The 15146-nt window shown below is 47.0% G+C and overlaps 1 protein-coding gene across 1 annotated transcript in view; it reads right to left on the bottom strand.

Annotated features, from left to right (window-relative positions):
- Positions 1–2450: 2450 nt before the first annotated feature.
- Positions 2451–15146, bottom strand: part of ECSIT (ECSIT signaling integrator) — a 28333-nt gene continuing 15637 nt past the window's right edge. Inside the window, exons 6-8 of the mRNA XM_068274279.1 lie at positions 13209–13357; positions 9538–9637; positions 2451–5777 (exon numbers count right to left, since the gene is read on the bottom strand). Coding sequence (XP_068130380.1) covers positions 5476–5777; positions 9538–9637; positions 13209–13357 — 551 coding nt within the window. The 3' untranslated portion in view covers positions 2451–5475. The remainder of the gene's footprint in view (positions 5778–9537; positions 9638–13208; positions 13358–15146) is intronic.

Below are 15146 nucleotides of genomic sequence, written 5' to 3' on the forward strand. Positions count from 1 at the left end.
GGCCTGACCAGGGGTATATGAGTAATTCATGTTACCCATGTACCGCTCATCACGTCAGTTGTACAACACGCGGTACTCTGCGTCAGTGTCGGAGCTAAGGGCCCCAGTGCAAATTTTAAATTGGGCCCCCAAACGTATACATAACAATTCATATGGTCCACCAAAACCTGCCATGGACAACCTCAGTATGAGAGGTGTAAGCAGAGGAGGGGAACAGTTTGTTAATGGTTACCACTATTCAAAATATAAATAGACAGCTGCAATTTTTAAGGAGGCCTGGATCTTGCACCAGCAATTTGTCCAGCCTGGCTATGCAACCCTAAGGTATACTTAGAGTGGATACGAGATGAACTTTTACTCATTGCATAATTGTGTTCCTTTCCTATAGTTTATAGGGCATTCCTCAAGCCAAATACTTTTTTGTTTTAATACTCTAATTCCCTATAAACTAAACAAGCCACGCCCACAGGTTTTTAGAGAGCCAAGGCACTTTTAGACAGTAGCAAGGGCTCATGAGAGCTCAGTCTGGGTAGGAGGAGGGGGAGGTATTTCAGAGGAGGAGGGGGGGGGATTAGGTTTTTTTTTTGCTCAAGATGCAGATAAGCCTGCCTCTGTGTAATGTTTACAAACAACATGGCTGCTGTCGTATCACAGGAAGAAATAATCATATTCTATTAAAGCGGTTTGCTGCTAGATTTGCTGTGTAAACTATCTAAACTTTAGCTAAGATATATAGACAAGTTATTTGTTATTGTTAGTTTTTCATCTCGGATCCGCTTTAACCTTGTAGTTCACCAAACGTGCAAGTGATTGTACTGTACCTCCAATGGGAGGACAGAATTGCTCCTGTGCAGCAGAGAATGTACCAGGGCATGTTGGGATATTTCTAGGACAAGTGCTTGTGCTGTACCTCCAATGGGAGGTCAGAGCTGCTACTTTGCAGCAGAGAATGTACCAGGGCATACTGTGCCAATTCTTGGACAATTTCTGATATAGTAATCCACTTTTCCTGGTCCCTTGGAGTTTTCTATAAAGGGAATCTACTGACCTGGGGGTAAGAGGAGGATGCAGAGGGGACAGCAGAATACATGGGAGAAATGGGACACAGGAGGACAGGGGATAGAGGAGGACACCGGTACAGAGGGGGACACCAGGAGGACAGTAAAGGTACAAGAGGGACACCCAAGTGGTGGATCCAGCAGATGAAGCGGCACGGTGGGGAAGGCAGGAGGATGCACTGCACATGAACTTGTGTGTTCATAGTAATATAGGACATCCCCTGAAAATAAGCCCTAGCTCATTTTTTGGTGCAAAAATTAATATGACACCGTTTTATTTTCGGGGAAACACAGTACATAGAAAGTATGCTTCACTGCCACTGTTAACATATGCATTATGTGGTAACGCACTCCATGCACAACACTTCCAATGCGCCATTGTGAACAGTACAATACAATAATAACCAGCCTGGTACACACCTCCAATTTTGACTGGCCAATCACTGACCATTTTGCATGTAGTATTAGAGCTTACCTACACAATCTGCTCACAGGAGTCAAAATCTGTTGGCCCTAATACTACATAAAGGTGGTAAAATGGAAGACGTGTACCAAGATTTTAGATAGGAGACCTATGGAGAGGGAAGACTCTGGGTCTTATACTGGGCCCTCGTTCCACCGCTGTCCCGTTCAAAATTCGCACCTTCGGGACTCCTCAGCAAGCTTCGGCGGCACTTGCATCCCTGAATGCTTCTGAAGCTGGGTGTATCCATATTGTGCATGCGCAGTACAGAGATATACTGGTCTTCGGAAGTATTAGGGAGAAATGGAGCACAACTGACTCCAGGAGCTGCATGTACTGCACATACGTAAGCCTTGACTTGTGCATGTGCAGTATAGATATGCTTGTCTTCAGAAATACTCAGGACAGATGGTACGCAGCCGACTCCAGGAACTGCATGTACTGCGCATGCGTAAGCCAGGACTCGTGCATGCCAGAGATATGCTGGTCTTCGGAAGTATTTGGGAGAAATGGAGCACAACTGACTCCAGGAGCTGCATGTACTGCACATACGTAAGCCTTGACTTGTCCATGTGCAGTATAGATATGCTTGTCTTCAGAAATACTCAGGACAGATGGTACGCAGCCAACTCCAGGAGCTGCATGTACTGCGCATGCGTAAGCCAGGACTCGTGCATGCGCAGTATGTATATGCTTGTCTTCAGAAATACTCAGGACAAATGGAACGCAGCCAACTCCAGGATCTGCATGTACTGCGCATGCGTAAGCCAGGAATCGTGCATGCGCAGTACGTATATGCTTGTCTTCAGAAATACTCAGGACAAATGGAACGCAGCTGCATTTAGCATCCAGGAAAACTGGGCTGACAGAAAACATTGGAAGATGAATGCCCTAAGATAACACTCTGCACACAAGTAAAACGTCTGGCAGGCAATTGTGGATCTTGTTTATTGCTGAGTCTGGCCTGGATAGGAATATACAGATGCACAGTAGAAATAACAGCCAAGTATGTACAAAGTATTCTGATGAATTAGGATGTTTGTGACAGAAAGAAAGACCTCTAATGAAGAATGCATCAGACCTGCAGGATGTGCCTCCCGTTTTTCAAATCCGTATAATAGTAAAATCACGTTTATCAGCAAAGCACAACAATTTATACATTAGTATTAGTGTGTCCTACCCCTGTCTTTGTGCCCCAATGGTGCAGATATTAACAGTTGAGGTCATTCGTGTCACAGCAGTGTGGATTAACTACCTCTGTAAGTTTCACCACATGCATGTTGGTGGGCTTCGAGAACAGGATTGGGAAAGGCTGCATTACATGTATGTTTTGGTTGTTTTTTGCAATGCACACAATTGAAGAGGAACTGTAAAGACTTATTGTAGAATACAGTCAATTGTTCAGGGTATGAAAAACAGAAATTTGCCTTTTAACCCCTTCCCCACTGCTGCTAAGCCCCTTAAAGCAGTAGGATCAGCCATGCTATGCCAGGGAAAAAAAAACATGTATAAGTAGATAAATACTTGATCTACTTACATAACACATATTTTGTACTGTCCACGTTTTGATTTCAGTGAATATTATATAGTAAATGAAGAGAATTCTGTTCCTGGTGGGAACCATGTCGTTTGCCCAAAGTTTAGGCTAAATCCTGATGTCATTTCTGCCCTTTACTTTTTTTTCCCTTTCTTCTCCAATCGCTGAGTCACCTCAGCCTTGCTTGTAAACACACGTGAGCGGGGGATCGTGTTTCAGCTAGGCAGGGAAATAAAGGGAAAAGGAGGAATATATTATAGATCATAAGAACCCCCAGCATGCAACTATTTGGCACTGACTATTAAAGGGCCAGTGCTCCTTAAGTATGTGATAACTCCAAATCATAGCAGAAAAAGTTTTGAATGCAGGATTAGCATCTTTATCACTTAATACACTCAGACCAGTTGCTGTTGAAATTAGATTTTTATGGTGACCCTCCCGCTTTAAAACGTTACTATCGCAACCAGGGTGTAGATATGCGTATTTATTTATGTACCCGTCCGCTCGCTATCCCCAGCGCAGTCCCGTTACTTTCCATCGCCATCTCGGCGGTCAGTAATCGGTGAATGGGGATAGTTGTTCCCAAAGCCGATCACAGTGCCTGTAATGATTGAAAGCTGGCATCAGCGTGATGCCGGTATTCATTCACAAAGTGAAAGTAAAGAACACATACACAACACTTCTTGTGTACTGTTCACAGAACACAGGAATTAAGCGTGACGACATCTTGTTGGCAAAAAGTAAAAATACATCCACGTTCACCGTTATATATAGAAATAAATAATGTTCATTGTGCAGAGCCACAATAATCCAACAGACCGTTTCAGATGCATGTTGGATTAGTTTGACTCTGTAATATCAACAAGCTGACACTTCATTGCATTCCAGCGGATCAGGAGGTGTGGTTAGCTATCAGGGACAACAAAGAGCTGATTTGCATAGCCAGCAGTGATGCATTGTGGGAGACATCATATGCTCACTCCAACCTGCATAATACCTTCTGTTTTAATAAAGCAAATTTCTGCTTTGCATTGCGTTTTAGTAAGAGGGCTTTTTGGTCCTTTTCAGCCCCTTACACATTCCTAGGGGTTCTGGTTCACCATGAGCTTGCTGGACCATTTATAACTCAGATTACTCAGGATACCCACTTTTAGGTTAATCACCCTGGTTTCAGGATCAGAAATGTTTATTATGTGGAATTCTTACTCCTCCCAGAGCATTATGGGAAACCAAACATGCAGAGCTGCACCTGAAAAACATTAGACAGAGCTGAACCTGACAAGACTAAAGAATCTACTGTATCTGCAATGCTGGTTACAAAGAGTTAAACCCTGAGCAGTGCCTAAAAATGGAATTCTGAATTTACCTGGTTTCTCCTCCGGCCCCCGGTAGCCAGCGAGGTCCCTCAGTATCCTACGGGTTCCCTCCGTGCTCCCACTGGCGGCTCCATTAGGTGTGCGACTTTGCTTGGAGTTGAGCGCAACTGCATATGCGCAGCCTGTCCGATTCGATAATACACCCGTCGCTGTGAGCATTCTGCGCAAACGTAGATAAGTCTTTCGAGAACTAGGCTCACAGCGATCGGTGTGGGATCGAGGTGTGCATGCCTCACATGCGCAGTTGCGCACGACTACAGGCAAAATTGTACACTAATGGAGCCACCAGCGGGAGCACGGGGGCCCAGAGGACACTGAGGGACCTCACGGGTTACTGGCGGCTGAAGGAAGCCCCAGATAAGTTAAGAATTCCATTTTTAGGCACTGCTCAGTGTCCCTTTAATCTGTAAGCAGGAGGTGGGTGGGCTGGCTATGTGCTCAGCAGTTAGAGCTGCTTCCAAGCTGCAGATCTTCCACTCTCCATGATAATGCAAGCTTTCATGAATGGATACTGGGTCACATGACCCATGATTTTCCAAAGGGAATTTCTCTGAAATGGCTGCATCAAATATGAAAATGATGTGAGCAATAGCATAGTCTGCTATTCACCTTTACCAATGATGAAAACTCTGGCCAGTGAACTAAGGGCTAGTACACACTTGTCTTCGATTTGATTTTAGAATCGCATACCTTTTTCCAATCGCAAGGTCTCCGTAGGAATAACGAGAATCACAAAGCGTTGTCCACAGGGGTGCAATGCGATTTCATGAAACTGCAGCGACTGCAGTGATTTTTGAACGTTTGCATTTGTGAAAGCGCAGTAAAAATGCAATGGATACCATTTTCATTGCATTTTCTTGGTCAACAATCCCAGGAGACCTTGCAACTTCCTGCTGAAAGGTGTTTTCCTACATGAAAAAAAATCCAAATTGCATCCCAAACGCACAAAAATTGCGCACTGTGTTTGGAGATTCAGTGTGTACAGGCACTAAAGCTCTGAAGCAGTCTTCTACAGTATTAGTGTTTGCACCAGTCTTTGCATCATAGCTTTACTCTCAGTCTGTCTCCCTGACCATTCTTATCTTCCTGACCGGTTTCGTTTCCCTGACCGTTCTCCTTGTCTCCCTGCCCGGTTTCGTCTCTCTCAGCGATCTCGTCTTCCTCTGTCTGGCGGCTGTGATTATCTTTAGTTGCCAAGCTCAGCTGCTGCGCTGCGGACGACAGTCGGAAAAGGACGGGCACCTCCCCGAGGACTGGATTAGTCTTTTGCAGCTCCTGAATCCATCTGATCAGCAGCTTCTCATCCCCCGCCATGCACATGGCGTACACTGGGCCTTCCTCCACTGTAGGGCAGAAGAGACAACAGCCTGGAGTCAGAATTCATTTTACTCATTCATATAGTTCCAACAAATTACAACCAATGGCATCAGTCCCTAACCTGAGAGCCTTGTCTACCCCACACTACTATTGATGAGCTGAAGATATACTTCCTTCTGTCCACTCCCCTCAGATTTCTGTGAAGGCTACTTAGGTTGAGGCCTGGGGGCAGAGCCAAGACAAGGTCCTCCAGACCAGCACCCAAGGCTGAGACCCCAAAGTGTGCCCCTCCATCCCTCCCACCCCAGCCGTCACACACTGATTGCTATTAGACTAAGAGGCGCCCCAGGGCCCCCTATACCTTAATCTCTAGTTATCTGGCTTGCAGTCACTGCCATGTATCGCCTTTTCTTATTTCTCTCCTCTTCAAACACAACAGGGGAATGATAGCTGGGCGAGTTGTGCGCCCCCTCCTACACTGCGCCCTGAGGCTGGAGCCTCTCTCACCTCTGCCTCGGACCGGCCCTGCCTGGGGGGGGTGATCAGCAACCCAAGAGGGGAGGTGTAAGGCTGATGCACAGAGACAATCAGGCTCCAAACATAAAAAGTGGGCTGCACAGGTAAGGGGGAAGTGGGTGGAGAATCTGAAAAATGTAAGTAGAAAAGAGGGCTGCATGTGGAATGAAGGACCCATTTTTTTTTTTTTTTTTTTAGCATTTATATATAGCGCCAACATCTTCCACAGCGCTGTACATAGTACATAGTTACTTAACTCTCTCTCAGAGAGGCTCACAATCTAATCCCATAGTCACATGGCCATCATAACCTAGGGCCAATTTTTAGGGGGAAGCCAATTAACTTATCTCTATGTTTTTGGGATCTGTGAAAAAAATGGGGTGCTCGGAGGAAACCCACGCAGACACGGGGAGAACATTCAAACCCCGTGCAGATAGTGCCCTGGCTGGGATTTGAACCAGGGACCCAGCCTCGCAAGGCAAGACTATTCTATCCACTATGCCACCCTGCTGGCCCACAGGGAGAATTCTCATGAAGGGAGTAGGGCACTGTTGCACATATAAGGGGGGGGGGGGGGGGGGATTGGTCTGGCTGCATGTTGGTTCCAGGTCAGACAAAAGCTATAGATGTCATGGGGTCTGCATGATGATCCCCTCCGTTGTTCTGCTCTCAGCCCAATTACCATCCTCAACTAGGTTGCGCTCAATTGCACACTTGCTAACTGCACATGCTCCTAGCCACAGGAAAGCAATCAAGGAGGTGCCTCGGCTGGGCCAGTGCTTGCGCCATAGTGCACGACTCAGACAGTCGCTGAGGGACCTTGGAGGACACCAATGGGCCTCAGACTACGGCGGGATGGAAGCAGCTCTGGATAGATAAAAATCAACTTTTTTCCCTCCAGGTTTCCTTTAAATGGAATTTTAACCACTTAAGGACCATGGTGTTAAACCCCCCTAGTGACCAGGCCTTTTTTCACAAATTGGGCCACTGCAGCTTTAAAGGGAACCTAAACTAAGAAGGATGTGTTTTTTCCTTTTAAAATAATACCAGTTACCTGACTCTCCTGCTGATCCTGTGTCTCTAATACTTTTAGCCACAGCCCCTGAATAAGCATGTAGATCAGGTGCTCTGATTGAAGTCAGACTGGATTAGCTGCATGCTTGTTTCAGGTGTGTGATTCAACCACCACTGCAGCTGAAGAGATCAACAGGACTGCCAGGCAACTGGTATTGTATAAAAGGAAACATCCATATCCCTCTCAGTTAAGGTTCCCTTTAAGGCCTGGCTGCAGGGCTGCACAACTCAGCACACAAGTGATTACTACCCCCCCCCCCCCCCCCAACAGAGCTCTCTGCTGGCGGGGTCTGATTGCTCCGCCAGTGTTTGTTTATTTTTTAATGAATATTTATTTATTAAATACATTTTACTATTTTATTTTTTTTAAAACCCCCCCGCCAGCCAATCAGCATGATCGGCTGTCATAGGCTTCAGCCTGACAGCGGATCACAATTTTGTTCCCTGTACAGCGCTGCCTTAGAGCGCAGCGCTGTACTTAGTTAATAGACGGAGGATTCGCCATCTAACAGCCTCCGAGTCGTTGGGAGACTGAAGGCGGGGCGGAGCTCCGTCATCAGAGCGGAGATGCGCGCACTCTCCTGCAAAGCCCATTCCCAGCCGTTCACGCCAATTGGTGTGGAACAGTCCTAAGACTGCCGCACTGCTCACGCTAATCGGCCCCCTGACATTGGCGAAATTATTTGTCGCCATCTCGGAGGTAAACAGGAGAGAGATTCCCTGTTCCAAACGTCCGCCAGGGGAGTTCCTACAGGGTTTCCAGAGCTGCCACTGGGCAGCTTACTCTGGCCACGCCCCCTGCTGCTCCCCCGCCTTCCTGCACGTTCTGATGGCCCCTACTCATGAGCTACAAATGTAGCCAGTCGCTAGCACACGGGAGCGTGTGGGTGACAGATCGGCGACAGCTCGTCGCCGGGTCCCTCCGCATACACACTGCAGAAGAGGAATTAGTGGTGCGACGGAAGCTGTCGTCGACGTTCCTCCCCCCCGCCGGAAACTCCGTGCACTGCCTATTGGTTGCTGTCGCTAGTCCGCATACACACGCGGACTAGCGACAGTTGCGGCGGCAACTGTCGCCAGGCGATTGACCGCGCCAATCGCCTGGCGACAGCAGCGACGAGTGACGGTTCGGGGCGCACGCGCCATACTCACAGGCGACCTGTCGCCGCAACACGCGCGTGCCACGTGGTTGCGGCGACAATTGTAGCCTGTGACTATGGGGCTTGAGAGACACAATGTCTCTCGTTGCAGCATCATGACCCAGAGGTCACCAAAGTGAAATTGAGCCAGTGCGGCCCACAGGAGCAGCGTTTTTTGCTGATACCTGATACACTCAGCCCCACGGATCAGGTAGCCTACTTTTTTTGTTGAGCCCACCTCGGGCTCTCTTTCACTAAAAAAGAATAAAAATAAAATAAAAGAATTTACCTGGAGCTTCTTCCAGTCTGGACTCATACTATGCCCACAACTTCCTCCTGGTCCCCTCCGGGCAGCGGCTGCGATCCCACCGCAAAGCTGGGTTACTGCACACACGCGGCCCTTAGCCACGCTCCCTGGTTGTATTCTGCGCATGCATAGTACGCGTAATTCGCTATTGCACATGCACAGAATGCTCCCCGTACCAGGAGCGTGACCAGGGTGCACGCAGCTAGAGGCCACACATGCGCAGTAGCTGCCAACTGACGGCGACCCTGGGCTGTTGCCGCTGCTGGCTCAGGAGATCAGGAGAATGTCGTGGGCACAGTAGGAGTCCAGGGGGCTGGAAGAAGCCCCAGGTAAGTTAAAATCTTTTTTATTTTATTTATTTATTTTTTTTAGACCTATGTTTCCTTTTAAGAACCAAATCTTAAGGTGTAGATCGACTGACAGACTGATCTCTATCTGATCGGAGAGAGATCTGTTGACTGCCCATACAGAGGCGGTCTGCAGCCGTCGTGATATTGAACGCCATCACCGCTATGCACCTGATTTGACCACACTGGACCAAGATTTCAGCTTACGCGATTGAAACATTCAACCAATTTCGGCCCAAAATCATCCATTGGGGATGCTTGTTGTGGCACCAATTTTCATCCGATTCAATAACATGATTGAATCAGATGGACTATCGGGCCGAAATATCACTACATGTATGGCCAGCTTAATAAAAACCCAATCCTAACTGCAAATTTGTTCAGCCAGGCAGAACGGTCTCACCTTCTTCCGTTTCAAAGGAGTAGTCATCTATGAGATCTCTGTCCAGATCCATGTCTAGCTTAATAGGGTAATATAAGCTTCTTTCCGGGTCTACCTCTGTCTGAAAGCAGAAGACAAAACACTGAGTTAGGCCTGGTTCACATTATAGATCGCTAGCACAAGCGCTGAACGCTTTTTAAAGCGTTTGTTTTCAGAGCGATTTGCACTTTGAAAAGCGCTTTTGTCTGGCGATTTAACAATGTATTTATTCAGAAAAGCTCTGGGGAAATCCCTTTTCAAATCGCTTTTTCAAGTGTTAGCGATTTCCCTATACTTTGTATTTTTAATTATTTATTTTTGTATTTATATAGCGCCAACATATTACGCAGCTCTGTTAAGAGTATATATAGTCTTGTCACTAACTGTCCCTCAGAGGGGCTCACAATCTAGTCCCTACTATAGTCATATGTCTATGTATGTATCGTGTAGTGCCTGTATCGTAGTCTAGGGCCAGTTTAGGGGGAAGCCAATTAACTTATCTGTTTTGGGGGTGTGGGAGGAAACCAGAGTGCCTGGAGGAAACTCATACAGACAGGGGGATAACATACAAACTCCTTGCAGACCTGGCTGGGTTTGAAACCAGGGACCCAGCGCTGCAAGGCGAGAGCGCTAACCACTACGTCACCGTGTTGTATTGAAGCGCAAATGCTCAGAAAATGGTGCAGGATGGGAAAGAAATCACAATGCTCAAGTGAGAACACCCTCACAGAAAATCATTGCACTAGCGCTAAACATTGTCAGCCCTAAAAAAAAAAAAAAAAACACGAAACCGCTCATAGTGTGAACAAACCCTTACAGCTGATACATACATGATGCCTGGTACACATCATGCAATTTCCCGTCAGATCAACGGATCAAATCGGTAATTCCAACAGGTCCGATCTGACTTCCAATTGTTTTTCTAATCGATTTTCTGATCGCTTCTGTACAAAATTGATCAGAAAAAGGATAGGAAAATCGATTAGAAAAACAAATGCACATGCGTGGATAGGGATTGGTCTGGCTGCATGCTATAGATGTCATGAGGTTTGCATGATAGTCGGATCCCCTCCACTGTTCTGCTCTCAGTCCAATAACAATCTTCGACTGGGTTGCGTTCAATGGCACACTTGCTAACTGCACATGCTCCTGGCCACAGGAAAGCAATCGAGGAGGCACGCGGCTGGGCCAGTGCATATGCTACAGTGCGCAACTCAGACAGTCGCTGAGGAAACCTGGAGGACACCAATGGGCCTCAGACTACGGTGGGCTGGAAGAAGCTCTGGGTAATTAAAAGTCAACTTTTTTCCACCCTTCTCAGGTTTGCTTTAAATGGAATCTTAAACGGACACTTAAGCCAGGAATAAAAAAAAAATCAGTTTTACTCACCTGAGGCTTCTGCCAGCCCCCTCCGGTCTCCCGCCACCAGCTAGTTTCGTTTTCGCTGGGCCACGCGTATCCTTCATGTTCCCGTTCTCAATAGCGTCCTGCACAGACGCAGGATGCTATTGAGGATGGGAACGCAAAGAAAAATATTAGTGGCCAGGCCTGTCGGATCCGTCAGCGAATGCAAAACTAGCAGGCGTCGGGGGACCGGAGGCTCCGTGAGTGACTGCGAGGGCATGGGGCTGGTAGAAGCCCCAGGAAAGTAAAACTGATTTTTCCTGGCTTAAAGAGAATCTGTATTGTTAAAATCGCACAAAAGTAAACATACCAGTGCGTTAGGGGACATCTCCTATTACCCTCTGTCACAATTTCGCCACTCCTCGCCGCATTAAAAGTGGTTAAAAACAGTTTTAAAAAGTTTGTTTATAAACAAACAAAATGGCCACCAAAACAGGAAGTAGGTTGATGTACAGCATGTCCACACATAGAAAATACATCCATACACAAGCAGGCTGTATACACCCTTCCTTTTGAATCTCAAGATATCATTTGTGTGTTTCTTTCCCCCTGCAGTTCTCATGCACTGAAGTTTCAGGCTGCTCTTTTCTTCCTGCAAACAGCTTTGCCCTTGTCTGTAATTCCTCAGTATGTGAAAGCCCAGCCAGCTCAGAGAAGGATTTATCCAGCTTGTAAAAGATAAGAGAGAAGAGAGAAGCTGCCCTAATCTAAATAATACACAGGCACTGTGCATAGAGGGGCCTGGAAGGGGGAGTTCATAGCAGAACCACAACACTGAAGAACTTGGCAGCCTTCCAGACACAGGCCGACAAGTCTGACAGGGGAAAGATACATTGATTTATTACAGAGACTGTGATAGTAGAAAGTGCTGCAGTAAGGCAGAACACATTAGAATAGCTTTTGGAACTTGTAGGATGATAAAAAAAACAGGATGAAATTTTTGTTACGAAGTCTCTTTAAGTCTCCCTTTAAGTAAAAAAACAAAAAAAACAAAAAGAGGATTTTAACTTCCAACCCCCTGGACTCCTACTGTGCCCATGTCCTCCTGATCCCCTCCGGGCAGTGGTGACCCCCACAAAGCTGGGCTACTGCGCACATGCGGCCCCTAGCCGCGCGCACCCTGGTCGCGTTCTGCGCATGCACAGTACGCGTAATTTCGCCATTGTACAGAACGCTCTTGGCGCCAGGAGCATGACTAGAGTGCAAGTAGCTAGGGGCCGCACGTGAGCAGTAGGTGGCGACAGCTCAGCTTTGTGGAGGGGGGGGGGGGTGGGGATGAGGAGACATTGTGGGCACAGTAGGAGTCCAGGGCTGAGAAGAAGCCCCAGGTAAATTAAAATCTGATCAGATCTGTCAGAAACAACTTGTCCCAATGATCCGACGGGAAATGCATGGTGTGTACCAGGTGTAACAGTGTAATGTGCTGCACAGGAGGAGCGAGGGTCTTGCAGACATTGTTCCTGCTTTCTTTTAAAGCAAATCTTAAAAAAAAAAAAAAAAAAAGTAGCCCCTGGGGGGTACTTACCCCTGGAGGGGGAAGCCTCTGAATTCTAATGAGGCTTCCCTCGTCCTCTTCAGTCTCCTGGATCCAGCGCTGGCAACCTCCAAACAGCCCCAGGTAAATATTTCCCTACCACACAGTACAGGCGCAGTAGCGGCTTTCCGATGGGCTCAGGAGGAAATAGCCCAGCCGATTGGGGCCACTCTACTGCGCAGTCAACTGGCGCCTGCACAGAAGAGCGGACCTGATCAGTTTCATCTATGTCCACCGGAGCCCATCTGAAAGCCGTTACTGCGCCTGAGCTGGATCGCAGTAGGTAAATATTTACATCGCTGGTGTTCGGGTGCTTTCTGTGCTGGATCCAGTAGGCTGAAGAGGATAAGGGAAGCCTCATTAGTGCCCCCCAGGGGCTGTTTTTTTTTTGTTAAAGATTATCTTTAAAACACTCAATGCAAAATTTAAACAAAGTAAACTAACTGTGATCAGGATAATAAGTGAATATAAGCAGTGTACAAACACAAAGTGCTGGACTGGATAATGGTTTCATGACCCAGGAGTCTGCACAGCTGGGACTCGGTCCCTTCTGTCGGCAGCTGCTGGGAGGGCAAATCATGTGACAACGTAGGAAGAACTATGTGTGTGCTTTTTTTTTTCAGTTTTAATAAACAGGCCCCACCCCTTGTAGTTGCTCCTCAGCTGGAATGTCACAGGTCACTCAGGGCTCATGGCGGCTGCAGAGAATACTCACCTCCACTTTGCAAGCACTCGGCTCGGCCCGTAACACATAGTAATGTACGCAGGTCTTCTTCAGCCATAAAGGAAATGGACCTTCCACAAGGACTGGGAAACTGGTGTCATGGTGTGCGAGAAGAGACACCTGATCCGGTGACTGGATACCTGCCATAAATCAGAGAAACAGATAAAAACCGTGCAATGCAATCCTCTCTACCACCACTAGGTGGCAGCAATACAACAACCTATTTGTCACCTATTTGCATATTTGAAATGGAAAGACTGAAAGCAGAACTGAAAACTTTTAAAGGAGAACTGTAGTAAAAGGTATATGGAGGCTACCATATGTATTTCCTTTTAAGAAATACCAGTTACCTGACAGTCCTGCTCAGGGCCGGATTACCGACCAGGCAACAAAAGCAGTCGCTTGGGGCCCCATTCAGAGTCAAAGGGGCCCCATTAGCACATAAACCAGCCCTTGCCATCCTGTCAGCGGTGGCTGGATGGTATAATGGTTAAAGGGACTCTGAGCAGTGCAGTAACTATGGAAAGATGCATATCATTTTAAATCTCTCTTTCTCCTCTTTCCAATGATATCTAAACGGCTGCTCTATGCCTTTTAGTTTTCGATATTTTCGCGATTGAAATCGCGGCCACAGGACGACTTTTCTCCAAAGTCAGCGGTGGCTGGATGGTATAATGGTTAAAGGGACTCTGAGCAGTGCAGTAGCTATGGAAAGATTCATATCATTTTAAAGCTCTCTTTCTCCTCTTTCCAATGATATACAAAGAGCTGCTCTATGCCTTTCAGTTTTCGATATTTTCGCGATTGAAATCGCGGCCACAGGACGACTTTTCTCCAAAGTCAGCGGTGGCTGGATGGTATAATGGTTAAAGGGACTCTGAGCAGTGCAGTAACTATGGAAAGATTCATATCATTTTAAAGCTCTCTTTCTCCTCTTTCCAATGATATATAAACAGCTGCTCTATGCCTTTTAGTTTTCGATATTTTCGCGATCGAAATCGCGGCCACAGGACGACTTTTCTCCAAAGTCAGCGGTGGCTGGATGGTATAATGGTTAAAAGGACTCTGAGCAGTGCAGTAACTATGGAAAGATGCATATCATTTTAAAGCTCTTTTTCTCCTCTTTCCAATGATATATAAACGGCTGCTCTATGCCTTTTAGTTTTTGATATTTTCACGATCGAAATCACAGCCACAGGACGACTTTTCTCCAAAGTTGGCAGCTCGATTCTGCACAATGCAATGAAATATAAGGAACCCAGGGGGATATAATTACAAACATCATGCTGGTAGGTGTGAGGATGTAATGAATTAGTTGTGGGTATGCTTAAAGGCATATCCACAGGCACTGCTTGGAGTCCCTTTAAGGGCTCTGCCGCTGACACAGGAGACCAGGGTTCGAATCTCAGCTCTGCCTGTTCAGTAAGCCAGCACCTATTCAGTAGGAGACCGTAGGCAAGTTTCTCTAACACTGCTACTGCCTATAGGGCGCGTCCTAGTGGCTGCAGCTCTGGCGCTTTGAGTCCACCAGGAGAAAAGCGCGATATAAATGTTATTTGTCTTGTCTTGTCAAATGATGCCGTGCGCTGCTGATTGTCTTCAGAGCCAGGCTCTCCTCCTAGGTCCCCCTCCTGCTACTGTGCGCTCTGCCGCTGCCCACTCCACCCTCCCTTCCCACAGAGAACCACAACTGCAGCAAGAATGATAGCAGCAGATGGCAAACGCTCACTCACCTATCCATGATCCAAGCAAAAGAGATCCCGTCATCTGAAACCCATCTGTCTCTTCTACAGTGCAGCCGCTCGCTCTGAACTTCCTGATTCTCAGATCAGACATGAAGTAGGAAGTAGTAATAGTAGTAGTAACAGAGCGGCAGCACTCTAGAGGAGACAGATGGGCTCCGGATGACGGGACCTCTATTGCTTGGAT

This window comes from Hyperolius riggenbachi, chromosome 3 (assembly GCF_040937935.1).
Source record: "Hyperolius riggenbachi isolate aHypRig1 chromosome 3, aHypRig1.pri, whole genome shotgun sequence".
Taxonomy (NCBI): domain Eukaryota; kingdom Metazoa; phylum Chordata; class Amphibia; order Anura; family Hyperoliidae; genus Hyperolius; species Hyperolius riggenbachi.